This window comes from Tenrec ecaudatus, chromosome 17, assembly GCF_050624435.1.
Source record: "Tenrec ecaudatus isolate mTenEca1 chromosome 17, mTenEca1.hap1, whole genome shotgun sequence".
NCBI lineage: Eukaryota > Metazoa > Chordata > Mammalia > Afrosoricida > Tenrecidae > Tenrec > Tenrec ecaudatus.
In genome coordinates, this window is record NC_134546.1 from 64,279,546 (window position 1) to 64,307,363 (window position 27,818).

At 40.9% G+C, this 27,818-nt stretch overlaps 1 protein-coding gene and 1 non-coding gene across 2 annotated transcripts; one reads left to right on the top strand and one right to left on the bottom strand.

The window, feature by feature from the left end:
* Positions 1 to 1,241: 1,241 nt before the first annotated feature.
* RAB11A (RAB11A, member RAS oncogene family) lies at positions 1,242 to 22,779 on the bottom strand. Its single transcript, XM_075535408.1, has 5 exons — positions 22,621 to 22,779; positions 15,826 to 16,021; positions 15,340 to 15,533; positions 14,502 to 14,582; positions 1,242 to 2,951 (listed from the first exon to the last, which is right to left on the bottom strand). Exons 1-5 carry the CDS (start codon positions 22,658 to 22,660, stop codon positions 2,812 to 2,814), a joined length of 651 nt encoding a protein of 216 aa, XP_075391523.1. The 5' UTR covers positions 22,661 to 22,779; the 3' UTR covers positions 1,242 to 2,811.
* Positions 22,780 to 23,076: 297 nt separating this feature from the next.
* TRNAQ-CUG (transfer RNA glutamine (anticodon CUG)) lies at positions 23,077 to 23,148 on the top strand. Its single transcript has one exon. It is a non-coding gene; the product is annotated as a tRNA-Gln (tRNA).
* Positions 23,149 to 27,818: the final 4,670 nt, after the last annotated feature.

Below are 27,818 nucleotides of genomic sequence, written 5' to 3' on the forward strand. Positions count from 1 at the left end.
TGTCAGAATGCCTACTCTAAGTTTATGCTGCCCATAAACGGTGTGGAACAAAGAGCAACTTCCAGTTTTCACTTTTCTTAACACAGGAAATGAATGCCATGCACAGTCCATGTGAAGTTCTTATTTTCCCAATATTATTATTTTTTGTGTGGGGGGGGTTATGATGTTTGTAAGAAGTCAAATGACCAATATCTATTTTTTGTACCTTAAAATGTCCATCAACTGAAATCTAACAAGTTGGAGTAGTTCTTAATCACCTACTCTCCCTTACTAAGTACTTCATGTATAGGCCAACGTTTCATCTCTTTGTGGTAACCCACGGAGAACAAAAATGGTGGCACTCATTGGCCCAATGGTCAGTGTGGCTGGCTCTGACAAGCATTGCAAGCACGTAGGAAATCTAGCTTTGCTGCAGAACCCTTTGGAACTTAAAAGACCTGACATAACTCACGGGCTGGCACCTCTTATGAGCTATAAGAATTTCTATTTAGCATAATCAATGTAATGGCTAAATAAAGCTTACCCTTACACATTGACAACTACTATTAGAAGGAATCACTGACAGCACTAGAAAATAGTGACATAAAAATTTAAACCAAGACACATGGCTAAGGATTTTCAGGAGACTACAAGAAGTAGTCATTCAAGTTAAATAAAGCAGAGTAAAACAGCAAAATACTTCCAAACGGCATTGAGTCTTGAATTCTCCTAAGATTTAAAAACCCAATGTCTCCTTAGTTAAGACAGTTTGTCTTCCAAGGTACTGCTCAGAATAAGACACGCGTTACAAATGCAACCAAAGCAATGTCCCTCAGACCTCATGTTCCTTGGCTTTCTCCCCAAGACAGCACTCAGCAACAGTTAGTAAAAAGCCAGCGTTATCTTATTCACATTTGATTTACTACTAGACTCGTCCACGTTTCTTAAATAATTTTGTGAAACAAAAATCACTACCAACTTTGAGTAAAATAAACATGAAATGAAGCTTTTTCCTGGACTAGAAGACACTGTTATACATAAAAGCACAAAGATAAGATCCCTGATATTTTTGGTAATACTTTTGTCTATAAAAGTATAACTGAATTGCATGTCTAAAATTAAAGCTGAATTCATACACTAATGCTTCAAGTTACTCTACTGATGACCAAGGCCTTATACTCTTACTCATCGGAATGAAATATTCCATAGCTGCATCCAGAGCACTCAAAGGAAAAATGTAATATGACAACATAAAGAAGGAGTCCCCCTGTAAATGTTTATTAGAAGGTAGATATATTCCAAATCAACAACTAAAAAAAAAGTTACAGAGCATGCATAAAATACAAAGTAGCCATTTACAAACAGATAATAGTCTCTTCATAACCAATACAGGAAAATGGTCCTATGACTAGAGAAGCAAACCAAACTGACTGACTACAGCAATGCCTTCCGTGCACTCCACACGTCATGAGCACCGCGAGAGACAGACGAACTGCCCAGCATCGTCGTCTGTGCAAGCCCATACACACACGGTTTGGGGTGCCCCACCATCCCGAATAGGATCTGTGCACTTGACACACTTTGCAGATCACTGCAGAGTAAAGTGCTTACTATTACCCACAAGAAGTAAAACTAAATATTAGTGTGCACATTTCAGAATGAGAAACTAGTTGCTCCATTGGTTTCAATAATATAGTGGAAGAAAGCTAGTTTTAAGTTTTTATAATGCCTAAATGCATTCTATTTAAACTCAAGGTATTATTTCATCTTCCATACTAAAAAAGTACATGCCTTTAAGTGACACCACTTGAGTAGAAATTAACTTCTCACTGTATTCCTTGGACAAACTGAACCCAAGAACTTATCTGGACTATATTCTAGAACAGACTGCAAAACTCAAGTATCAGCATTGTCAAAATTATCATCCATGCCTGTGATGGATATGGGATAAAACTAAATTGCACTTTATTTACTTGAAGGTTTTTTAAGAAACAATGTACATTTAAAAGTTTAATACTATCAGCATTAAACCAGTTATTGCCTGAGCAATAATATGCTGCATGATCTGCTGCTGGGAGATTAGATTGAGTTAAAGGACTGCCTGACCATTGGTTCACAGTGGTACCTCAGACGGAATGCCACCAGTCTCTTTAGTTCCCAACCTGCCAGGCAGCCCGTCACCATTCTACTACCCAAGCCATCATTCTTGGATGTTTATGAGTATCATTCTTGTTCCAGAAAAAAAGTGCCCCTCTCTCCAGCCAACTTCTATGCTTAGAACAATCAAAAAACAAGTTTTATGAATTTGCACAAACCTATTAAGGCATTTTAGAAAGTAACTTCTAGAGTACAGGCAACATTTCCAGTTCTCACAATCCTGCCATGCTTATAGGGCAAATCTTGGATTTGGGGAATACATACTGCACTGAGAGAGATGTGTATTAATTATAAGTCGCTCGGTGGCAAAATAACAACCCATTTTTAATGTCTTCATAGTTTGATGTGAGCAAGATCAATAGGTCTGCCCTTCAAGTGATCAAGTTCTACTTTGTCCTACAGTGACAGGCTACCATGATGAGAAGTAAACAATAACTGAGGAATCCAAACATTCAGTTTATTAAACTAAGGCTAGTGAGGCCATAGCATGAAAAAGAGCTGCAGTCATTTGGACAAATGATTTTATAAAGCTAAAATCAAAGACTTAAGACATGGGAAAATTCATAAGTGTGAGGAAGTAATAAAACACAAAGTGACCACAAGAATTACAAATATATTTAAATCTCAGACCTGGGACATGGACTGTACACAGCCTTCTAGGGAGAAGAGAATGCCTTATATGCTCTGGCAGCACTGCACCTTTGGCTTGTTGTCAGTGGTTGGTGGAACATGAATGGGGACCACATTGTTGCTTGGAGACATGTCATTTTCGCGTCGGTCTGACATTTGCTTCTGAGAAACAATGCGGTATATCTCTGAATGAAGAAAAGAAGCAGCGATGTTGAGCGTGAATAAACCCATCAATAAGTGGTAAACAGAAACATGTAAGTACATTTGCAATAATGACTGATTTTGAGAACATAAAACCATCTGGACGACCTATCAATTTTTAAGTTTTACTTTCAAACAGCTACTAATTAGAGGACCAAGCAACATTTATGGTCTCTACGAGTAGGCACCAATACACAGCACCCAGCAGCGGCAGCAGGAGTAGGAAGGCTTTTTTCCATTTTAGGAGGAAAAGTTCACCACCAAAGGCAATTAAATATATCTTGGTGTAAGGGTCTTACATAGCTTACAGAATCAGATCTCGGGGGAACCGATTGCATGGATCTACATGTGACCTCCTCCCTGGGAGACGGACAACAGAAAAGTGGGTAAAGGGAGATGCTGGACAGGGCAAGATATGACAAAATAATAATTTATAAATTATCAAGGGTTCATGAGGGAGGGGAGAGTGTAGAGGGAGGGGGAAAAAACAAGGACCTGATGCCAGGGGCTTAAGTGGACAGCAAATGTTTTGAGAATGATGAGGGCAATGAATGCACAAATATGCTTGACACAATTGATGTATGTATGGACTGTGATAAGAGTTGTATGAGCCCCTAATAAAAATTTTTTTTTAATAAAATTTTAAAAAATTGTTAAAAAGCAGATCTCACCACCACCACTATATATACACATGCACACACGTATATCAAACTGTTCAAGCAAAAAGAAAAGGGACATCAACCAGATCAGATTTTGTTCTAAGATAAAGTATTGTTCAAGGATATGAAGTACTGAGCACAGCTTCATAAGCATGCTCAGACCATAGAGAACTCTTAGAAGGGAAGGATAAACAATGTGATCATCAACGACTCTTCTGAACTAAAAATTAATTACCCAAACGAGCAACTTAAGATTTTGTACGTATACTCTCTTTTTTCTTTCATTACAATCAAGATGAATTGCTTAGTATAGGCCTCTCCCTCATACACGGAACACTACAGCTGCCTTGCTCACTGAAGTGTCTCTAACACACAGCATGCACACAGTAGAGGTTTAATAAGGATCCCTGGTGGTGCTCTGGGTTAGGCACTGGGGCTGTTAACCTTAAAGGCAACAGTTCAAACCCGCCAGCTATTCCAAAGGAGAAAACTGAGGCTGTCGGTTCCTATAAATATTTGTAGGGTCATTATGATTCAGTAGGTTCCACTTGTTTTTGTTTTGAAAAGATCAAGGATGTCATGAGTGCTACTGTCTTTCATTGCGATGGCACTGTTTCTGAGTCATGGCGGCACCCCATATGTATACAGACTTGCTTGCACTGGGTTTTCAAGACTGTGAACTTTCAGAAGCAGATTGCCAAGCTTCTTCCAAGATGCCGCTGGGTGGTTTGAGCAATCAAACTTTTGGCTACTAGTCAAGCATAACTGTTTTGTTTACAAAAACCTTACTAAATTTCTCCACAGAAAGTATATTTATTTAATCCTTTATTTGTTCTCTTAATGTACGGCTTAAAAACAGTTCCCTCTGATTGCATTACAAATTCCTTTAAAAAGCAAAGAGTGTACCTTTGCCACCTTCGCTCCTACCATTCCCCTCAAACCAAAACAACAACAACAACAACAAACTCGATAAGGAAATTCTCTTAAGAGACATTAACACAATCTACATTTCATGTGGGACATTATGGACACAATATCATTTCTATATACTCTTGTCAATAATATATGCATTCTCATCAAACATATTTATACTGAATTTATTATTGAAGAAATAGATAAACGCAGATTAAAGGACATTCTGTAAGCTAATTAGCATAGATGCTTCAAAAATGTTATTAGCATTAAATCTATTTAAAATATCGAGATAAGTAAGTATTCTAGATGTAGCTACCTATTTAAATTAACAAAAAACAAATTAAGCTTCCCATTCTACTAGACGCATTACAAATGGCTACTGGCTTCTGTAATGATAGTGTAGATATAAAACAGTTCCATCAAACCAATGTGCTATCTTTGACTAAATCATGCATTTACAACATTTTAAACTGAAGGGTATCAGTAAAGTTAGGTAAATCTGAATATGGATTATATATCAGGTCACACTGCACGAACATGCGATTTCTGGGATGCGGTACAGCACTGTGAGGTCATCTGGAGAATGCCTTGCTCACAGAAGACAGGCTCAAGTACTTAGCAATAAAATACATCTATGATCTGCTTTCCAATATTCAGCAAACAGTATTAAAAATACACACACATACATACAAGGAGAAATAAACCAAATGCAGCAAAATGTTAATACTTCTAGATCAAGAGTATATGAATATCTGTTGTATTCTTTCTGTGAAAATAAAACAAAACCTTTTTAAAGTTATAAGGATAAAAGGAGAAAACAGAATAGTGTCTTCAAAATGTTCTGCAGTACACGGACATTATTTGGAGCTTACTCTAAACGGCACTGGCAACCTCCCGTGCACAAAGTAGACCTGCTCCAAAGGGCTTTGGAGGCGGTGACATTTGTGCAGCAGATCAGTAGGCCTGTCTTCTGAGGCGCCTCTGGATGGGCTTGAACTACCAGCTTTTCAGCTAGTCATTGAGCACTTTGCCCTTTGTACCACCCAGGGATTTCTTTGCCATGAGTGGGAATCAACTTGATGGGTAAACAACATCTTTATACTGTTTAAAACAGTTGAGAAACAACAAAGCCCACATGGAAGCACACCAGCCTACCCAGTCACGATCGCTGAAGACAAAGCGGGTGCATAAGCAAATGTGGTGAAGAAAGCTGATGGTGCCTGGCTATCAAAAGATATAGTCTGGGGTCCTATAGGCTGGAAGATAACCAAGTGGCCATCTAACTAAGAAACAACAAAGCCCACATGGAGGAAGTACACAAGCCTGTGAGATCACAAGGCGTCAAAGGGATCAAGTATCAGGCATCAAAGACCAAAAAAAAAAAATCATAGCATTGTGAATGAGGGGGAGTGTGGAATGGGGACCCAGGGCCCATCTGTAGGAAATTGGACATCCCCTACAGAAGGGCTACGGGGAGGAGAGGAGCCATTCAGGGTGCAGTGTAGCAATGATGAAACATACAATTTTCCTCCAGTTCTTGAATGCTTCTTTCCCCCACTACCATGATCCCAATTCTACCTTACAAATCCAGCTGGACCACAGGATGTACACTGGTACAGATAGGAACTGGAAACACAGGGAATTCAGGACGGATGAACCCCTCAGGACCAGTGATGAGAGTGGCAATACTGGGAGGTGGAGGGAAGGTGAGGTAGAAATGTGGAACAGATTACAAGGATCTACATATAACCCCCTCCCTACGGGACGGACAGCAAAGAAGTTGGTGAAGGCAGACATCAGACAGTGTAAGATATGACAAAAAATAATTTAGAAATTATCAAGTGTTCATGGGGAAGGGAGGAAGGGGGAAGGGAGGGGAAAAATGAGGAGCTGATTCCAAAGGCTCAAATAGAAAGCAATTATTTTGAGAATGATGATGGCAACCAATGTACAGCAAATTGACACAATAGATGGATGGATTGTGGTAAGAGTTGTGCAGGAAATATCAATATTACTTGGATAACGGATGATAAAAAAAGAGTCACTGACTTTTTTCCCTCTTCACTGCCCTTTTCAAAGGTGTTTTGTTATTTTTGCCTTAAGTGCTAATCAGGTATGCATACTGAAATGTTTACAAGTAAAATAATGAACTATCTGCAATTTGCTTCAAAATAATGAGTGAGGGAGTAAGAAGATAGGCTATAAGTTGATTAATGGCTGCTGATGGCGATGTGGGAGTTCATGGCACTGTTCTACTTTTGATATGGTAGTTTTCATAACAAAAGTAAAAGGGAAAATGTCATTAACACATATCTCTAGGAAACAATACCCCTCCAGTTGAAGTCAAATATATAAACTAACAAAAACACGTAACAGTGAATGTAATCTTTTCTTAAGTGTTTTTTGAGAGGAGTAACTTTAGAGTATCTGTTTGAAAAGGTTGGTAATGGTTCAAATGTGTAGAAACCTCGAGGATAAAAAGCTAGGTTATTACTAACTACAGTTGACCCTTGAACAGCACAGGGTTTAAACTGCACAGGTCAACGTACACATGAATTTTTTTAAACGCATGACAGTAATCATCTCCACTTAAGCAGTTCATCTCTCCAGTAAATAGGGTATTACAGTAAAAAGTGATCACTCCTTGTTCTCATGTATCTTCCATCATGTTTAGTAATAATGCCATAACCCTTGAATAACACAAGGTGATCCATACATTAGTGATGGTGGAACCATTCCCCCACAGCAGAGAAAAGTTCTAATACCAAAAAAAGTTGAACTGCTTGGTGAGTACTGTAGGTTGAGACCCGCTGCTGCAGCTATCCGCCATTCCAGGATAAATGAGTCTCAGGGAAGGTTCACTATTGAAGTATGTCAGCAGGATCAAAAACCTGGAGCCATACCGGACACGAGAGGAGCCCTGGTGGCACAGCAGATGAAACATCAGGCAACTACACTAACCAACCACAGTGCCAGCAGTTTAAACTGACCAGCCAGACTCGGTTCCCATGAAGACTGAGTCTTAGAAACTAGCTCGAACCCCAAACCAAACCATGTCTGCTGAGTTGATTCACACCCACTGCAACAACATATTGGGTTTGTGAAGCTGTAAATCTTTTTTTAAAAATCATTTTGAGGGCTCTTACCATGCTTATTACAATCCATACATCAATTGTATCAGGCATATTTGTACATATGATGCCATCATTCTTTTCTAGACAGTCATCTTTGTTTTGTTTCAATCGTTTTATTAGTGGCTCATACAACTCTTATCACAATCTATACATACATCAATTGTGTCAAGCACATTTGTACATTAATTACCCTCATCATTCTCAAAACATTTGCTCTCCACTTAAGCCCTTGGCATCAGGTCCTCATTTTTTCCCCTCCCTCCCCGCTCCCCTCTCCCTCATGAGCCCTTGATAATTTATTATTTTGTCTTATCTTGCCCTGCCCAATGTCTCCCTTCACCCACTTTTCTGTTGTCCGTCCCCCAGGGAGGAGGTCACATGTAGATCCTTGTAATCAGTTCCCTCTTTCCAACCCACTCTCCCTCTGCCCTCCCAGTATCGCCACTCACACTGCTGGTCCTGAAGGGATCATCCACCCTGGATTCCCTGTGTTTCCAGTTCCTATCTGCACCAGTGTACCTCCTCTGATCTAGCCAGACTTGCAAGGTAGAATTCGAATCGTGATAGTGTGGGAGGTCGGGGGAGAGGAGGCATTTAGAAACTAGAGGAAAGTTGTATTTTTCATCGGTGCAACATCACACCTTGACTGGCTCCTCTCCTCCCCTAGAGCCCTCTGCAAGGGGATCTCCAGTGGCCGACAAATGGCCTTTGGATCTCCACTCTGCACTTCCCTGCTTCATTCACAATGGTAAGATTTTTATTTTTTTTTTGCTCTGATGATGCCTTATACCTGGATCCCTTCGACACCTCATGATCGCACAGGCTGGTGTACTTCTTCCATGTGGGCTTTGTTGCTTCTGAGCTAGATGGCCGCTTGTTTACCTTCAAGCCTTTAAGACCCCAGACGCTATATCTTTTAATAGCCGGGCGCCATCAGCTTTCTTCACCACATTTGTAGCTGTAAATCTTTATGGGGAAAAAGAGCCTTACCTTTCTTTCAAGGAGCAGCTGGTGGGTTTGAACTGCTGACTTAACACTGAATCCACCAGGGACCCTTAGGAGCAATTGTACTCTGTCCTATATAGGGTCGTGATGAGTCAAAATTGACTTGATGGCAGTGTGTTTTTTTCAGGGGGAGGGACAATGGGTGATGGGACAAGGGGGGTAGTGGATTTTTATGAACCACATTTTATCTTGTATTAAAAATGCAGCTTTTATGTGAATATAGTATACATATAACATGTAAAATGTGTTATCAAGAGTAGATTAGTAGTTAAATTGGGGGGAAGTCAAGTTACACTCAAATTTTCCATTGTGAGTTTGCATTTTCTAATGCAAATGATAAAAAATCTTATTTTTTTAAAGTGATAGGAGAAGAGAGTGTCAGGGTGAAGAGGAGGAGAGTAATTCAATCAGGCTAGTGGGTAAGGGAAGAAGATAATCATCAACTTGACTGCTTAACTGGACTATCCATTCTTTATATATTCCAACACTGAATAGAGTTGCTTTTCCTTTTCAGTCAAATAATTAAATGTCAGGAACACAAGTGTTAACTTCTTTACAAATTGTTCAGAGAGACTCCTCCCTCTCTCACCCCCAATTGTAGGTTCTTACATAAAAAGCAAGAATGCGTAATACTGGAAGAGAGGCAAGGGCAGACTTCTCAGAAACCATAAGGAGGTAAATAATTAAAGCGATCTCCTTACAAAGCAAGAAATTTGAGCAGTGTTGTATAACTGCTTGCAAATGCTGCATACTATTGTTTAGAAATGAATTGTTGTAGCACTTTCTCTGGTCACCACAATGATGCTGTTCATAAAAATACCCACAACACCATAAATAAAAAGGAAAGTGTTGGTCAAAAAATTATGATGGAGAAAATCTTTTTCCAGGTAGACTCTTCTTACCTGGACTCTATTATTTTATTAACCAGGGAGCACTACAAGGCTTCATAAATTATCTATTTAACGTCACTTATGGCTGAGTGTGTTATTTGAGAGAGCGCGAGACCTTTGATAAGAAAGTAGGAAGCAGGTTACCTTCTAGCTATTATCAGATTAGAGCAGGTTATTTAGGCGGGGGAAGGGGCGGGGCTAGTTACTTGCTAAATTAGATCTGAGAAACTTTCTCCCAAGGGCACCTTCTCCTTCAGAACTAAAGGAATGTGATAAACCAATACCTGTCTAAAGGGTAGGTAAGGGTGGGGGGGGGGTGGGGAAGAAAAAGAAATTCTACCTTATTATTATAGCAGGATCTGTTACAGACAAGATCTAAATATCAATTAAGATATTACTACATAATAGTTAAGGCAAAATAAAGAGCATATACCTATTTGTACTCTTAATAGCAGACTTAGTTGCAAAATAATTCAAATGAATCTGTTTCAAATTGGTGAACAAGCAGAGTTAAAATTCTTCAATTGCTCTAAAAATAACAGCAAAGGCTTGAGGTATTCCTCCAGCCTACACTTCCCATTGTAATCAGGAATTCTGGGTAGTATCCCGCTAAAATACTTACTCTCTATGTTTAACAAGGTATCAAAGGACTAGGAAGAGACTATGCTGCTGAGAAGTAACAAAATCTCAGAGTTGAGGTTTAGAAGTTAGTATATATCTAAATGATCCATCTCAAATCTAATGGTAAATCTGTAGTTTGCAACTGCAAATCAATCCCATAGTGAATGACAATGACTAAGAAGTTTACCTACCTATGTAAAATTTTTAGTCTCAAACTCTTATTAATGGGTTATTTCTTTAGGTGCATCAGGTTCAATTATAAAGGCAAAATGGAAACTTTTATCAATATTATACATATAGTATTGCTTAGCTGCAATGTAATTTTGAGTCAAAAGTGATTCACAAATAAGCACAACTCTAAGAGTTGTATCAAGTTATATATGGCACAGGAAAAGAGAGCTTAGTGTGACATGTAGAAATTTACAGCAAAAATATCTAGATTCACATGGCAACAGAGAATAACATAAAACAATTTCCAGTATTACTTGAGTCAGAAGCTTTTGATAGATCTTCAATCCCACTGCTCAGCATATAAATTTTGAAAGTAAAAAAAAAAGCTGAAATTTGATATGCTGGCACATATTTAAAGAGTTTTCATACACTTAGAACAAAACAGCCACGCCAATTAAAAGATATTACTGCAATAAAACTAAGGTCTCTACAAGGTATCTTCTGAAAAATTATGTCATGAAGTTGTGTCAAATGTAATATCACGAATGCCTTAAATCTATATTTTAAATTAAAATCACATTAACTTTGGACTCATAACTGCATCTTCCAATTCGCATCTTAAAAATTAACACCAATTTTCCTTCCAACATCAAAATATAAATGTTTCCTTAATATTATTTTAGCATTAAAACAAAATTAAACTCTAATGAAATACATTTTTTATGCTACATATTTTTTTAAGTGGGAGAGTGAGTGAGTGAGTGAGTGAGTGAGAGTGAGTAAGTTAGTGGGAGAGTGAGTGAGTGAGTAAGTTAGTGGGAGAGTGAGTGAGTGAGTAAGTTAGTGGGAGAGTGAGTGAGTGAGAGTGAGTAAGTTAGTGGGAGAGTGAGTGAGTGAGTGAGTCTATGCTACATATTAATACTTCCACTGGTCTACAGAAGTTAAGAACAAGATAACACTTGTAAAACAATACAGGTGTCTCATGCTACATCGAGTGTGGTAGTTACATCATTGCAACCAATCAGGTCACTGAGGGTGCCTCTCCTTAGGGCATGGCCTGCTCCTAAGAAGGGCCTAGAAACCTCCCTCCCCCTCACTCTCTACCTTCACCTTCCTCTTGGCGAGCCACTGTGGGACCTGCCAGGGCCCTGACGATGTGTCCACCACCCTTGGATCCACAAAACTGTGCACCCACACCCACCGGCCTTTGAGATTTCTGCATTTTGCATTATTGCAGGTGGCTGCGTGAGTCTGAAGAGGGACTTAAGGGCTTGTACCGGACTTATGGACTTGAGTTGGACTGGGCTGGGGCCTTTTCTCAATATATATTTACTTCTTGATATAAAGCTCATTCTTACACATATGAATGTCACTGGTTTGATTCTCTAGTCAACCCTGCCTAATGCACGCAGTGGTCTCTAACCCGAGATCAATACTGAGATTGACTCAAGAAGCTGAGGCAGTAGTGAATACAGACAAGTGGTAGTAAATTACATGAAAATCATCTTTGCTTTATAGTGACATTTATTAAGCAAAATTAGTTCTAACTAGAATGAATTTTAAGGAAAATAATCAGCTGTGTCATAATCTTTAGGGACAAAACAACTTGATTCTAAATACATATATCACTATTAATTAGTTTACATTTGAATGTATTGGATATTTACTGTTACAAAATGATATGTATAACAGTTAAACTAGATTTAAACAAAAATGAGCTAGACAGAGATCTGACAGGACATAAAAAAGTTATCAACAATGAAGAATGACTAGTAAATTTTTTTCAAATAAGATTTTTCAGAGGTTTAAAAGACTCACAGCCATCCAAGCTGTTTATTCATCATAAACGCAAAAGAAGCTAAAAGCTGTGAAGGTTCTCAATGACTTTAGCTACACAGGGATTAGGGACAAAGTGGCAATAGGAAAAGCCTGAAACTCCAGGATTTCAATTGAGTACTGTACATGTTAACTCAAGAGAGTCCAAATGAGAAAAGGGAAAAAGTAGGATTTGCAAAGGCACTGCACATTAAATCAAATTTACCTGCTTTAAATAACCTGCAATGAAACTTAACACAGAGACGATTCTACAGAAAAGCTATAGAGTTCCAAGACGAGTTAATTCAACCCCAGAACTAGTTCTACTTGCCTTTCTCCTGATAATAGAAATCTCATAAAATAAATAGGTATGTAAATCACTAATAATTACTTTCTTTTTTTCTTAAAGTATTTTCTTTGTAAGGAGTTTGGGGGTTGTTTTCTGCATGCCTTAACTCGTCATTCCGCTCCTGAAGTTGCTCATTCACTGTTTACCAGGAACTAGCCAACTGTTACACATGCACTACACCTCATGTACTCATTTTGACGTCTGCTGGGAAACTGCTGATTTTTTTTACTTTAAAATGTGATTGTGGATTCAATCGTTGATACAAATGATAGCTACCAAAGAGAAATCAGAGTAAGATGTAATTGCCAACAGCAGCCTTTTTGTGGAGACTTTTGGGTTTTCTAGATATAGTATCGTAACATCTACAAATAGAAAGAAGTCCACGTCTTCTTTGCCTATTTGGATTCCCTGGATTTCTCTTTGTTGTCTGAGGGCTCTAGCTAAGACTTCCAGCACGATGCTGAGTAAGAGTGGTGACAGGGGACATCCTTGTCTGCTCCCTGTCTTCAGTGGGAATGGTTCTAGCTTTTCCCCACTGAGCATGAGGTTGGCTGTTGGTCCTCAAATATGGTTTTTATTACAAACTTATTTTCCTATAGATTACAGACACCAAAAGAAAAAAAATCCTTAAGTTACAATAGAGCAGTCAAGTGAAAGCATATCACAAGGTATTTATAAAAACAAAGACTAGAATGCCTACTCAAACAATTAATTCCACCGGTGAAGGACTTATTATTTTTTAAAATAATTTTATTGGGGGCTCTTACAACCCTTGTTACAAACCACACATCAAGTGTGGTCCAACATATTCGTACATCTATTCCATCGTTCTTTTCTAGACATTTACTTTCCTTTCAGCCCTTGGGATCAGCTCCTCTTTTTTTCCCTTCCCTCCCCCACTACTCCCCTGGACTTATTTTTAAGGTCTAGAAAGGTTACTAATGTGCTCAAGATTATCAAGTGGAGAAGCCAGGCTATAACCCAAATCTTGCTCACTCATCTACACTCTAAGCTTCAGCCCTTACATCTTCGACAGTAAAGTATGATGATATTTACCGCTAACAGCCTGTTTCCTTCAAGTACAGTATGCAAAGAGTAAATTCAATGTCTTGCTACATTATCATGGGAGACTTTTTTCAGCCACTTGTCTATACAGACTTTTTAAAACAAGCCAACACATGACTACTATATGTTAACATTGCATCCCAAATCGAGTTTTAAAAATAATATACAATTTTAAAGTACTTAAAAAAACCATAAAAGTATTCAGTAATAAGATTAAGATTACATTTACTGATAACCTGATCATTCTAATAAGATGTCAGATTAAGGAGGGTCAACACATGAAAAAAATTTTTCTTATCCCTGAACTTGGCCTGGTCTGCACAACCACATTCCAAGACAGCAGGTACATTGCTCCTTCCCCACTATTTTTGTGAACCATTCTAAGTGAAATCATTGACTTGTCTTATTGAACAGATGACACCAGGGTCCATAACAAGAGCATTTCACTTTTTAATTTAAACTTTTAGGTGTACATTTCCCCGAAGCCTTTTCTGCAACACTTCAGACCTAAGCAATGCCTTTCCTGACTGAATTTCAAAACGACATTTATATCTTCTCATAGCCTTGATCTTAGTGTTTCTCCACTGAAAGTACACTTGGGCATAACTCGGTGCTTTTGACCATAAATATGGGACGCATTCACTGAAGTAAGCAAATCACAAATTTTCAAAGTTTTTTTCCCTATGAAAACCAGTTGAACTAGAATGACTGAAACTCGGCAAACCAGGATTGTAATTAACCTGTATTCTCAACAGGCCTTGCTATAGTAGTTGGTAAGTGACAGTTATAGTCAAATGGTTTCATATATAGTTCCCATTTTCTGATGATTTGTTTAAATTACCTTCCTAAAACTTTTTTTCCCCCTAAAACTTTTAAGTCCCAGCAATGTAATCGCAAATGCAAATCTTACCTGTCAGGATTGTTTGAAAAGCAGCTTCTACATTTGTTGAGTCTAGGGCAGAAGTCTCAATGAATGACAAACCATTCTTTTCTGTAAGGAGACACAAAAACTCCAGTCACATCAAGTTTCTGTCTCAGAGACCTCCAGGGGTGGTTCTGCCATGTCCTTCAGGATCACTATGATTCAGAATTGACTCTATGGCAGTGAGATACTTCTAAAAATTCAAAATGTATTGATTATCCCCTATTATTTACTATCTTCCTTGTTAACAACATAGCTATGGTATGATAAATTCTATCATTATATTATTTGAAATAAAACTGCTTCTTTTACGAGATACTGAAAAACTTATAGAAAACTTTACTCATAACACCATCACTAGAGCAAAGTCACAAATTTTACTCGCCAAGAATGCATAATGTTGCGTTCTGGCACAGGACTGGGCCAGGGACTGGCTAATCCTCTATAGCCATTGCTTTTTCAACTCACACAGAGTGCCATGTATGAAAAAAAACAGGCATATTGCAAAAATAGACTGGCAGTATTAGACTAAAATGACAGATGTGCATCTACCATTTACATTCAACTTCCTGGCAACAAGTGTTCAATGCTTTAATGAGTCAGCAATAAGCAAAGAATCAGAGTCATATCAAATTTTCAAAACAATTCTTTAAAAAAAAAGAAACACATAATTCTTGCTAAGTTTTTAATATCCATTTTTTTTCCTGAAAGTATTGTAACTTACTACCCTAGCTAAAGGGGTTATATCAAATTGCAAGACTAAATATTTTGAAAATACAAAATCCCCTTAATGTCTTGGGTTATGTTAGGGATATGTATCACTAACCTGCAAAAGCTCTTGCTTCATCTGTAGGGACAGCCCTGAGATGGCGTAAATCACTCTTATTGCCCACAAGCATGATCACAATGTTACTGTCAGCGTGATCCCTCAGCTCTTTCAGCCACCGTTCTACATTTTCATACGTGAGATGTTTAGCAATGTCATAAACCAATAAGGCGCCTACAGCTCCACGATAGTATCTGGAAACAGAAAAAGAAAACCGTTAACCATCACAAGATAGACATGAACACACACCAAGGAAAACTCAGAATATGGATCAGTGATTTAAAAAATATATTTATAAGTAAATGTCAAAGTCTTAAATCCTAGAATTCAAAGGAATTTCCTCCTCCCTACCACCACCACCACCACTACCACCCCACGCACAAAACATGAAGCACCAAGCTTTGCAGTTGCCAGAATTAATGGGCTAAATCACTTGATGGCAACCTACTTTGCAGAACTTGAAACACATTGACTCATGAGACTTACGCTGATGTTATAGCTCGGTATCGCTCTTGCCCTGCTGTGTCCCATATCTGTGCCTTTATTGTTTTTCCATCAACCTGAATGCTTCTTGTTGCAAACTCTACTCCAATGGTGCTCTTGCTCTCCAGATTAAACTCATTTCGAGTGAATCGAGACAGGAGATTACTCTTTCCAACACCAGAATCTCCAATAAGGACAACTGAAAAGACAAAGAACTTAATGTAAAATGAAGAAAGCAAACATATTCAGGATACTGAGATGCTTTCAACAGAATGAAGTTTGGCTTCAGAGTACATAAGGAAAAAGAGAAAGGGCCAAGAGAGAGAGGAAGTTCAGTGGCCCGTTCTTGACCCGGTATCAATCCGTAAGGTCCCACAGAATCTGATGACAGGGTTTAAAGTTTTAATTACCATTGGTGCTATACCAACTTTATTATCTTAAAGTAACTTTAAAAAACTCTCAAGCAAGTGGGCAATATATGACATTCCTATGTGTCAGAAGGGAATGAGTGTTTCCTTCCTCGTCACATAAAGGACATGGGCGTGACCTCAGGCAAAATAAAACACATGAAGCATGAAGCACCCAGATCACAGAATCGACTATGACCCTTTAATAATTGCATTTATCAGACTGGCACAGGAGACTAGAGACAAAAATCAAACAGTCAAAAGACACTAACAATAAACACTGAGCCTGGAAAGCTACTAATTCTGTGTATTCTCAGTCAATGTTCAAGCAAGGCATACATATACTTTCACTTAATTTTTAAGGAATCTTTTTAAAAATAAGCTTTAATTAGATTAAATCATTTCTTATAGTTACCACAGAAAGCTTAATTACTAACTAAAACAGATTGTTTTTTACCCAAAGCATTATTATTCTTAGCATTTCAAAAACAATAGGGAAATAGGTAAGACAAGTTGCTTTAAAGCCTTTTCCACCTGAATTTAAAGAAGTAAATAAATTCATAGGCTTATAGAATTTAAGGCAAGCAACAGCTTTCCCTTTGTACAAATTTTACCAGCATTACTGGGAAGACATGATTCCTAAACCTATCTTAACACGTGAAATTGATTTAGCCACCAGGAACAGAAAAATCCAGTATGCAGTAACACCAAGTTTACTTTCGTGAAAAGACCAGAAATTTAGTGGGAAGGCTGGAGAGGGAGGTAAAAATTGAGAGCTCAAAGTACTCCCTCCGGCCAGAGGGCACAGAGAGTCCACTAAGCCTTACTTCCTTGCCACAGGATCAGATGGAAGGTGGCCTCTGAACAGTCTTGCAGAGTGTGCTATCAAATGCCTATCTTCCTGGTTCCCTCTGTCAACTGATTCAGCAAGAAAGCACAAGGCCGCAGTGACTCCATGCAGCACGGATAGTTATTTCTAACTATCCAGTCGACTAGATGGTTAGCAAAGGTCTTGTGGCATATATAATATTAAATGCTTTTGGGGGGATCCCGGAGATGTCAAAATCAGGGACTAGTAGACAAAGACAATGCGGCACTTTCAAATAGGTTTTCAAGGTCAAATTCTAATTTCAGTAATAGTCTTACTTTATTTTATTTTTTAATAGTCTACTGATTGTGTTTCTTAAGACAGGAAGAGGATGGATGCTGTGTTTAGGAAACCAACTTTGAATTGAGAAGGATGCACAGGGAAAGGTAGAACCAGAAGTCACACTTCTACTTCACGTCAAATGTTGTTAGTTGCTACTGAGTCCGCTCCAATTCACAGCAATCTCCTGATACAGCAGGACTGAGAACATCTGCATGAACATCTGAGGATAGTGAATTCCAACACTACATCCAGCAGGCACCATTCTATTGCAATCGCTCGAGTTCTCACTGGCTAGTTAGTCTGTCTTATTCTAGAGCAGTGGTTCTCAACCTTCCCAATGCGGCGACCCTTTAATACAGCTCCTCATGTTGTGGTGATTCCCAACCATAACATTATTTTCGTTGCTACTTCATCACCTTAATTTCGCTACTGTTATGAATCGTCATGCAAATATCTGATATGCAGGATGTATTTTCATTGTTAGAAAGTGAACATGAAGCATAGTGATCAATCACAAAAACAATATGTAATTATATATACTGAACTATTTATTTCTAATGACAAATGAAATTTTGTTTTGCAGCATGGTGTGGCACGGGTAACAGTCTTCACACTGGGTACTGGTATGTGGGCTTATCTACATGTGGGCGGACCTGCCTGGAGACGGATAGAGGAGCGGTGTCTTGGTTTCTAAGACCATCGGAAACATGAGTTTTCCCATGGTCTTAGGGGACCCCTGTGAAAGGGCTGTTCGACAACCCCCTCCCCGCAAGGGGAGCGACCCACAAGTTGAGAATCGCTGTTCCAGAAGCTCCTCGAAAACCTGTCTTCTCCGCTGGCATTTGAAATACCACCGGCACCGCTTCCAGGATCACAGTGACACACAAGGCACCCAGAGTGAGCCAAACTGACGAAAGGCAGGGAGCACTTTGATATCAAGTAGTGATTCAGGGGACAACCACTTAGTTTAAACAAAAAAGTGCCTAACGTATAAAAAACGACAATGCCTTTGGAAAATTATAAATGAACAAACTCAAAGATGACCTCCACACACATGCCCACACACAAGCTCCAGGAGTTTCAAACGATTCTGTTCGTTATAGACATCCTCAAGTCTTTGTCACCAAATAGTAATAGAATTTTCCCCTTAGCATATCATTATTAAACCTTACCTAAAAATAACTCAAAACTCATAATTTATACTAGCACAGAATGCTTTACAACACAAAATAGTTAACTAGACATGAACAATATTTACAAAATTAAATGTAGCAACTCATGAAAGGGTTATGAATTAAAAGACAAACAAAATATAGTAGTTTTCTAAGAGCCATGTTGCCAAAAAGAGGCACACATCAGGTTACCAAGTGAGAAATCAAAACATGCAGAGTTGTACTCAGGATCATGAAAACAACCCAAAACTTCAAGGACTTTTGTCTATTTGAAAAATTTCTAATCAAAGTAGTTTATCTGATTTACATGATATCCAAAGGGTTTAAAATGCGAGGAATGTGCAGGGGCTTTCCTCCTTAGAAGTCAGTCCCTGGGCACCCTGGACAACCTCAGGGTTGGAGGCAGAGCTCAGAAGGAGGCCAATGAAAACCCCACGGAGCACAGTTCTACTAGGACAACTCTCGAGGTCACCGTGAGTCAGTCAACTCCATGGCAACTGGCTGGGTCTAATGTTTTACATAACTAATATCTTCAGTTAAAAGAATTTATATTTTAAATAGTTCATACCTACATCCAATAGCAAACACTAAATAATATAACCAAACTAAATCATGGTATCTGGATATTAAACCTCTATAATCCAAACTAAATCAAATAGCATTTCTAAAATAACTTGCCAGTATTATCATCACTTGATTCACTTCATCTGATGGATTTTAAGTATCACTTCTAATACTGAATACTCAATTTCATTCATTAATATGTGAAACATCCTATCATGCCACAAAAGCAAAATATACATATGTTATCCATTAGTCCAGCTTCAACAAGTCTTTAAAATAAAATGTATTCAATAAGGCTAAAGTCTAGACAGGTTTTTTTCAGATCCAGCAGAATTCCAGTTGCTCAATCATAAGTTGTGAAAGAAATGCTACCCAGATGCAAGACAGTCAAGTTTCTATGATCCTTTCTACTGACCTTCAATAAAACTGAAAACAAAATGCTGGAAGCAATAGCTTACATAATATCCAAATGTGGCATCAATTAGCCTGGTATCTCCCACGTTTATTTGTAAACAGGAACTCTTAACTGAGGCCGCTGGACTTCACTTGCTGGACTTCACTTACGTTGCCCACATGGCCTAAACACAGGGTGTGTAACCACTTGTAGAGTGAATGTTTTTAAATTTTAAAAATCAAGTTTAAAAAAAATAAAACATTTGGGGAAGGAGAGTGGGAAAAAAGGAAAATGAGGAGCTGATTCCAGGAACCCAAGCGGAAAGCGAATTCTGAGAATGATGAGGGCAACGAATGTGTAAGTGTGCTTTACATACATATTGACATATGTATGGATTGTGATAAGAGTTATATGAGCCCCAATAAAATGACTTATAAATAAATAAATAAAACGCCCCCGCCACCAAAAAGTCTCCTGATGATATTAACTAAAATTGAAGTTCAAAAACAAATTCATAATTTAAAATTGTCCTATTCTCACATTAAATTCCCATCGCAACCACTGCACTCTATCTTAATGGAAATACCTTTTCATTGCCAACTGATTAAATTTACAAACCAGCTTCCAATTCAACTATTTAGTTTGCTACATAAACCTTCTTACCAAGATAGTTTGTCTCTGTAGAATGAAACCACTTAAAAGTGACATTTTTCTTCCTCACGTCAAGATATGAGTAGGGCATAAATAACTGGCTAAATAAGCACAAAAGTTTTTTTTAAGTTCATATCCTGTAAGAGCTTTTAAAAAGAAAAGGCTGTATCAGCAGATTTCCTTAACCATCCTAACTTTAAACAGCAAAATGTACAACAAAATGAAACTTAGCCATGAAACATTAAATAATTTACAAGTTCCTAGTTTTTAGGGTTTTTCTTAAATCATTTAAACACTCAAGTATTTATAACTTCAGGTTTAGAAAAGCGACAAGAACCCCAGTAACGTATTACTAATATTTACTGAGTCTTTAGAGAAGCTAAAATTCCGATCTCCTTTGATCCTGACAGCAGGTCCGGGGTCTGATTTCCTTTTCATGGGTGAATTTTCCCAAGGTCACAGAGCAAATACAAGGCCTGAGTGACGATTTGGATCAACGTCTGTGTGATTCCAAACACCTCAATCACTGACAAGTGGTCTAATTTTTTTGGTATAAGTTTAAATGCCTTAAACCAACTCAGTATAATTATTATTACTAATTTAAAAGAGATGGATTTCTGAAACCAACATTCAAGTTACAAGCCAAACAGGAGAAATACTCTGGCCAGTCTATCTCGTCCCAAATTACTTCAAGGTAATTTAGTGTCTTCTTTAAAAAACACACCAACAAACCTCCCTTGAATGACTAAGCCCCAAAGTCTCCAAGGACTCAAAAGTAATCTTACATCATCTCAGATGCCTTCAGTCTACAGTACAAAACTAATCTCAGTTTCCCCTTTATCTCTGACAAACGCATTAAGTACCCTGGTCTCTGGGAATGCCTGTCCAGTGTGGGGCAAGGGTGGATACTGATGGTTAGTCTCACACCTATAATAGCTAATTTGGGCTCAGAGGACTAAGTGATGATGAGCTAGTCAAACAAGATTTTCAAGGTACTGGCAGAGCAGAGGACGGCGTCCTGCCTGGTGCAGTCAATCACTCCCAGCACCCAATGGCAAAGTTTGAAGCAGGCACCGTGCCCGTGCCTAACACTCTTTCTAAACTCCACCCTCCTCTGTACAGCTCCAACAGCAATGGCTTCTTCCTCCCTGCTAAGGATCTTTGTTCCGCACATTTCTGATGGCTGCCCTCCTCATTCAGAAGCGGAGAAAGCTCATCAGCATGCGAGAGCACTCACTGAACAACAACAGAGCATTTCCTGTACTCTTCTCATCGAAAACGGTACCCTGTGTCTTTGTGGATTAAACACACACACACACACACACACACACACACAACCTGTTTCGACTGTGCCGGGCTAACTCACGAGCAAGTCCTTCCATGCACTCCCTCCGTCGTACCCTCCAAACTGCTTCCAGGGCACGGCGCGCTGCTCTAGCTCGTCTGCCTGTTTCACAGGGCCAAAGGAACATCGCCAGCACCCCCACCACCCCCACCACCCCGACCTTTTGGGAAAGGTGTGGAGGCCAACGCGGTCTCTTCCCTTCCTGTTCGGGAAACACCGGCCCCCTGGATCCTCCCAGTGGAGCAGCAGGAAGCCAGCCGAGCGAGGTGATAAAGCAAGCCGGGTATTTGTGCAGCGCACCGCCTTTCCTGCTCAGGAACCGGGCCCGCGGGTCCGGCGAGCGCGGCAGCCGCCACCCATCCGCAGCCTCCTCGCCGGGGGTCGCGGCCCGAGCGGGAAGTCTAGCAGGCAGGGCGTCGGGCGCGCGTGGGTGACAGGCATCCTCCGGCCGCCCCCTCCCCCCGCTCCGGGGTCGCACGGGCGACGCGGAAGCTAGAAATACGATTTGGGCAGGGAGGGCGAAGGCTGCCAGTCGGCGGGGTGGCCCTAGGTCCCCGGCCGCGGGAGCCGCGGGGGCAGCGGGGTGTGGGTGCGGGTGGGGGCCACCGGGCCGCCCAGATTTTGCGAGGCCGGGCCCCGGTGCAAGGAGGCCGGCGGGTGGGGCGGGGCGCCCGCCCGAGGAGAGGGGCTGTCAGGAGCGGGGAGCACAGGGACCCGGCGCCCGAGCAGAGGGGCCCCGGCGGAAGGGGACGCGGAGGGGACGCGGGCGGGACGGGCTCGCCGAAGGGATGCGCGTCTACGGAGGGAGAGAGGGCTGACAGGGAAGGTCGACGGCGGGAGCGCCCCTGAGGGGCCTCGGAGCCCCGGAAAAGGCGGAGGAAGGCGATGCGGGAGAGGGCGGCCGCCGTGCGGAGGCCAGCGAGGGCCTACGCGGGGGCGCCTCGTCAACCGGGCAGAAGCGGCAGCGCGGGGACACCGGGAGAAAGCCCCCCCTCGAAGGAAGGGCTGAGGCAGGCCCATTTCGGTGCAGGGCGGCCCGCGCGCGAGTCCCCCGGGGGTGTCCCGGGCCCCCCGAAAGGCGACCGAGGGGCGAGTGGGGCAGCCCGCAGCCTCACCTTTGAAGAGGTAGTCGTACTCGTCGTCGCGGGTGCCCATGGCGCGGCCGGGGAGCGAAGGGGCGGGAGCAGCTGTGGTGTCGGTGGGACCAGGGGGCGTCGCTGCAGGGGTAACCCGAGCGCCGAGCCTCAGCTGCCCGAGCGGTGAAGGGCCCCTCCCTGCCGCTGCGCCACTTCCGGCAGGCCCAGCCCCGAAGGGGAAGTACTTCCGGGGAGGCGGCGCCCGGCCTCCGCGCTCGGGAGAGGAGTCCGTGCTCGCACGGAGTAGCAGTCGGGGCTTAAGGAGGATCTAGTGGGACAATGAATCTCGGCTTCCCAGTTGGTTACGCTCTTCAAGGCCTCGCTCAATCCCGGGACCCGGCCCTCGAGGCCGCCAGGTCCTCTGTGTGGTTGGTTGGGGGCGGGGGCGGGGCTTCCTGAGGTTTACAAGGCTGAAGTCGGAGACGTGAGCGTGCCGGTTCCATGGTGTAATGGTTAGCACTCTGGACTCTGAATCCAGCGATCCGAGTTCAAATCTCGGTGGAACCTGTTTTCCTGCTCCCTTTTATAATTCATTTATTCATGAAGTGATGGTTGTAGAACCATGGGACGCCAGGCGTTTGAGTGCATCTCGAAATTTGTGACTTCAAAAACCTCCCAAGTTTCCTACTGTGTGTTATACCCTCAACTCAGTATCTCACAAGGAGCATCTTCAGTTAGGTGCTGTTGCCTCAAACCTGAATTTAAAAGCTTCTTTAATGAAACTTGATTCCTTTTTCTGGAATTTTCTATCTCCAGCTCCATTAAAGAACAGGTTCTTCTCATTCACTTTCTCCGGGAAATCTCAAACCATCTCCAGATGTCATTCAGAGAACTTCACCACCCTCCTCATCAGGCTTCATCAAGAACTTCCCTGGGCCTGTTACTTTTTGTCAGCTTCTACACTAAAACGTTTACGTAATTACTCACCATGAGGAACGAAAGATGGTCATTTTCATTTTATTGTCTTACTTTCCATTTTCGAGGGTACTTAGAATCAAGTGATTTCCCTCCCCATATTTGAAGAGAGTTTTGTCATTTCAAAGACGTGTTTCCCCTTTATTATCACACCCCTTACTGCCGATTGCAAACTCTCAATTTAGACTTTTGGGCAAAGTTGCCCCTCCAAAGATATCCATGTCCTGATCCTCAGAAACGAATATGATCGGTTACCTGGTAAAGAGGAATTCAGGTTTACTAATGAACTGACCTAAAACAGATGGATGATTCAGGTTTCCCTAGATGGGTCCAATGTAGCCTTTTTTTTTTTTCTTTCCAATGTAGCCTTTAAACCAAAAACCAAACTCAATGCCACCGAGCTGATGCCAACTCACAGTGACCCTATAGGACAGGGCTGAACTGTCGCTGTGCATTTCCGAGACTCTGCCTCCTCACGGGACTAGGAAGCTCTTCTTTCTCCCCAAGGGTGGTTTCAAACTGCAGTTAGCACCCAACCTGTAACCACTATACCATCAGGGCTCCAATGACCTTAAACAGCCCTTTAAAATGGGAGAAAGAGGCAGAAGAGAAGGCAGAGTGATGCTATCCAAGGAAGACTGGCCTCAGTCTTGGCTGGCTCTGATATGGAGGAAGGGGACCAGGCGTCTAGGAATGAGGAAGCCTCAAAAGCTGGAAAAGAAACCCTCTACTAAAAGCCCCATCAGAAACACATCTCTTTTGACACCCTGATTTTAGCCCAGGGAGACCTGTGTCAAACTCCTGACCTAAAGAACTAGATTTTAGAATGTGTTGTTTTAATTCACCTACTTTGTGATGACTTGTGGCAGTCCCATTTTCAATGCTTTCTCTGAAAGTATAAAGTGATTTAAAAAAAAAAGTTTTCTCAAAGGCCCTAGATACTGCTTTATGCAGAGTAAGCATTCTTATTTAGGGAGAGGCAAGATACTATACCAGCAGTCAAGTATTTATAGGGTACCTAATTATATGCTACTGGAGATTATTTTTAAGTCACTACTTGGGTTGGCCTAACAAGATAGGCCTATTAGAGGGGGAATATTAATAACTAGACCATTCAGTAGGAGTAACTAATGAGAATTCTGGTGATTAGTGCCACAGTTGAGAAAGACTGGTGTAATCAGGAAGAACTCCCTGGAGGAGGAAAAGGAAGGGACCCCATTTGGGGAAGTAAGGGAAGTTAGATGGTAAGGATAAGGGCATCCTGATTGAGCAAGGTCATTGCTGCCAGGAGACTGTCCCTGTAGGTCATTGTGGTGGGTGTGTGTCCTGAGGTTGAAGAGTCCCTGTCAGATGCATCGAGAAACACCACCCATTGTCACTCCCCTTAGCAACTCCCTTAGCACAGTGCAATTTACAGTCTCTAGAAATTCTGCTGTAGTGAGATTTTTTTTAAATTAATAAGTCATTTTATTGGGGGCTCCTACAGCTCTTATAACAATCCATACACTAATTATATCAAGCACATTTGAGAGATCTTTTTTTAAAAAATAGTATTGAACATAGCCTTTCACAGCTTCACCACGCCACAGAACTTCTTTCCCAGGTGACACCTGGGATGCTCTGGCCTGAAGTCACAAACGTGAACAGAGGGTGACTGAATAGTATTTGTGTCACAGGAGGAGCCTTAGGGAAAGTAAGATGGCTATGGGTGGAACCAGTGCGATATAATTTCTTAGGCAAATTATTTTTAAACATTGATATAAGGCTGTAACTGGCATAAAGGAGAAATGTTAGGAAAGTAATTCATTTTAAAATATATATATTTCACATATAAACACTTAGGCACAAGTATACTAGAATATGTAATGAAGTCATGAGATGCTTGCAAAAATTCAAATTAAAAAAAATATTGGGCACCTACTCTGTGTTGAACACTGCTCAAAGTGTACTGGGAATATAGACAGGAATCCTTGCCTCGTGGAGCCTATATTCTAGTAGGCTGGTGTGCGATAGACAACAATCCACATCATACATAGGTAATCTGTATATTACATTGGAATGTGGTAAGCATTATGGCATAAAAAGAAATGTGGTGCTTGGCTAGAGGGAAACCGAATTGCAGGGGCTAAGAAAGTGGGCAGCAGGTGGCAGTTTAAAACACAGTGGTCAAGACAGGCCTCACTGAGAAAGTAACATTTGAGCAAAGATTGGAAGGAGGTGAGAGAATGAATCAGGCCTCTATCTCGGGGGACAGAGCCCAGGCAGCACAAACAGCTAGCACAAAGGCCCTGAGGTAGAACCTGGTCTGTCTAGTGTGTTGACTTCAATGGGGCCAGTGAAGTAGAGGGTAGTATAAGTAGAAGCAGAAATGACACACAAAGGGGGGGGGGGTCATAGATGACCTTCTGGGTCATGGTACAAGGAAACTGGTTTATACACTTAGAACTTATTGGCCAACTATTTTCCGTAGGCAGTCGTTTACAGTAGTGAAAAATCTACACATCTGGCATTAACGATCACCAACTTGCTAGGCAACAGTATTAACATCGGATGTGATGGTTGAAGTTAGGTGTCACCGTGCTGAGCCATCCTTCTCAGTGGTTTAACAGTTAGATATGTTATTTGGATGTTATGTAATGATATGGTCATCCTCCATTTTGCATAATTTCAATTTTCCCATAATGACCTGGTCTTGGGAACCTAACTGTGTTCTTAAGTGAGGAATCAGCATACCGGGAAGTCTTTAGATGGTTGTGCTCAGAGGAATAACATGATCTGGCATACACTTTAAAAGGAAAAGCCAGGCTCCCTTATTTAGATTCTAGGGCATTAACGGAGGGGGAAGCAAGGAACCTAGGTGGCACAAACAGGCCAGCAGAGTTCAGCTGCTAACTGAAAAGTTGGTAGTTTGAACCTGCCCAGACTTGGGATGGAGTTTGAGGGGAAACACCCACCAATCTGCTTCTGTGAAGATTATAGCCAAGAACCCCCCTTGGAACAATTGTAACTCTTGTCACATGGGCTTGTGAGTCAGTGACAAGACCCCACCATTGCCATCAAATCTATACCGATAGCTGTCCTCTAGAGGGTTTCTGAAGCTGCAAATATTTACCAGAGGAGATAGATTTATCTTTCTCCCACGGAGTGGCTGCTGGGTTTCAACAGCCAACATTGCAGTTAGCAAGCCAGTGCTTTCCCCAACTGGAGAGCGCCCAACAACAAGGTTGGGAATAGGGAGACCAGTAGGGAGGCGGTCACACATACCCAAACAGCTACAAATGCATACTAGCACTCAGTACCACATTTCAAAGACTCTAAGATGCCATTGGTTGTAGGAGACATCCTGATTTTCTGAGATGTTAAAATATGCAGTGTGAATTGCAAGATTCGGGGCTGAATTGGTGAGTCAAGCACCACAAGTAGCACCAACTGCTGAAAACATGACCTTTCTGAAATATGGAGTGAGCAACTCTCAGTAAAGTCCCAAGTGAAACAAAGTGTTATCTGTACTTACTCATTAATCGCCTATCTGGAAATACAGTTTACACTAAATCCATGTGAAATAGTTCGTATATAAAATGAAGTTAGAGACTAGGTTCCAGTTATTACGAACAGGGTTTTTTTGTTTTAATCTACATTAAAATCAACTGGACAATGAAAAGTTTTGCAAGTTGTGAGGAGGTTATGGCCCATATATTACCATAAATATAATACCCTTGCCCATGTTCTCTAAATGCTCAGCCATTATGACAAAGTTGCTTCCATATTGTATTTTCTTTATACTTTTGCTGTTTTCTTTGGATGTCAACATAGTACATGATTCTGTCAACATTACTCATGATTCTGGAATAGGCACATAACCTAATATGGTCCAATCATAGGAACTCCCCACACTGCTATACAATGAATGTGAATATAAACTTCTTACTCTTTGGAGCCTGAATGAAAAACCCCAGACCCTGACTGCAATAGCAGTCCTCCAACCACCAAGGGGAGCCAGCCTGGGAATGGGGCCTTTCCATTGGGAGGCAGGAGGCAAGACAAAATAACTGGTAGTTGAATGATACTAGTGAACTCCTGAATTGGCCCCTACCAAGGACATTCTACCTTTGAATATTTTGGTTAGTTGGCTAATATATTTTACTTATTGTGAATAATAAACTATTCCTAATTTTCTGTGTTAGTCCGGGTTGACTAGAGAAACAAATTCATAGGCACCTCATATGTGTATAAGAAAGAGCTTTATATACAAGAGCAATTGT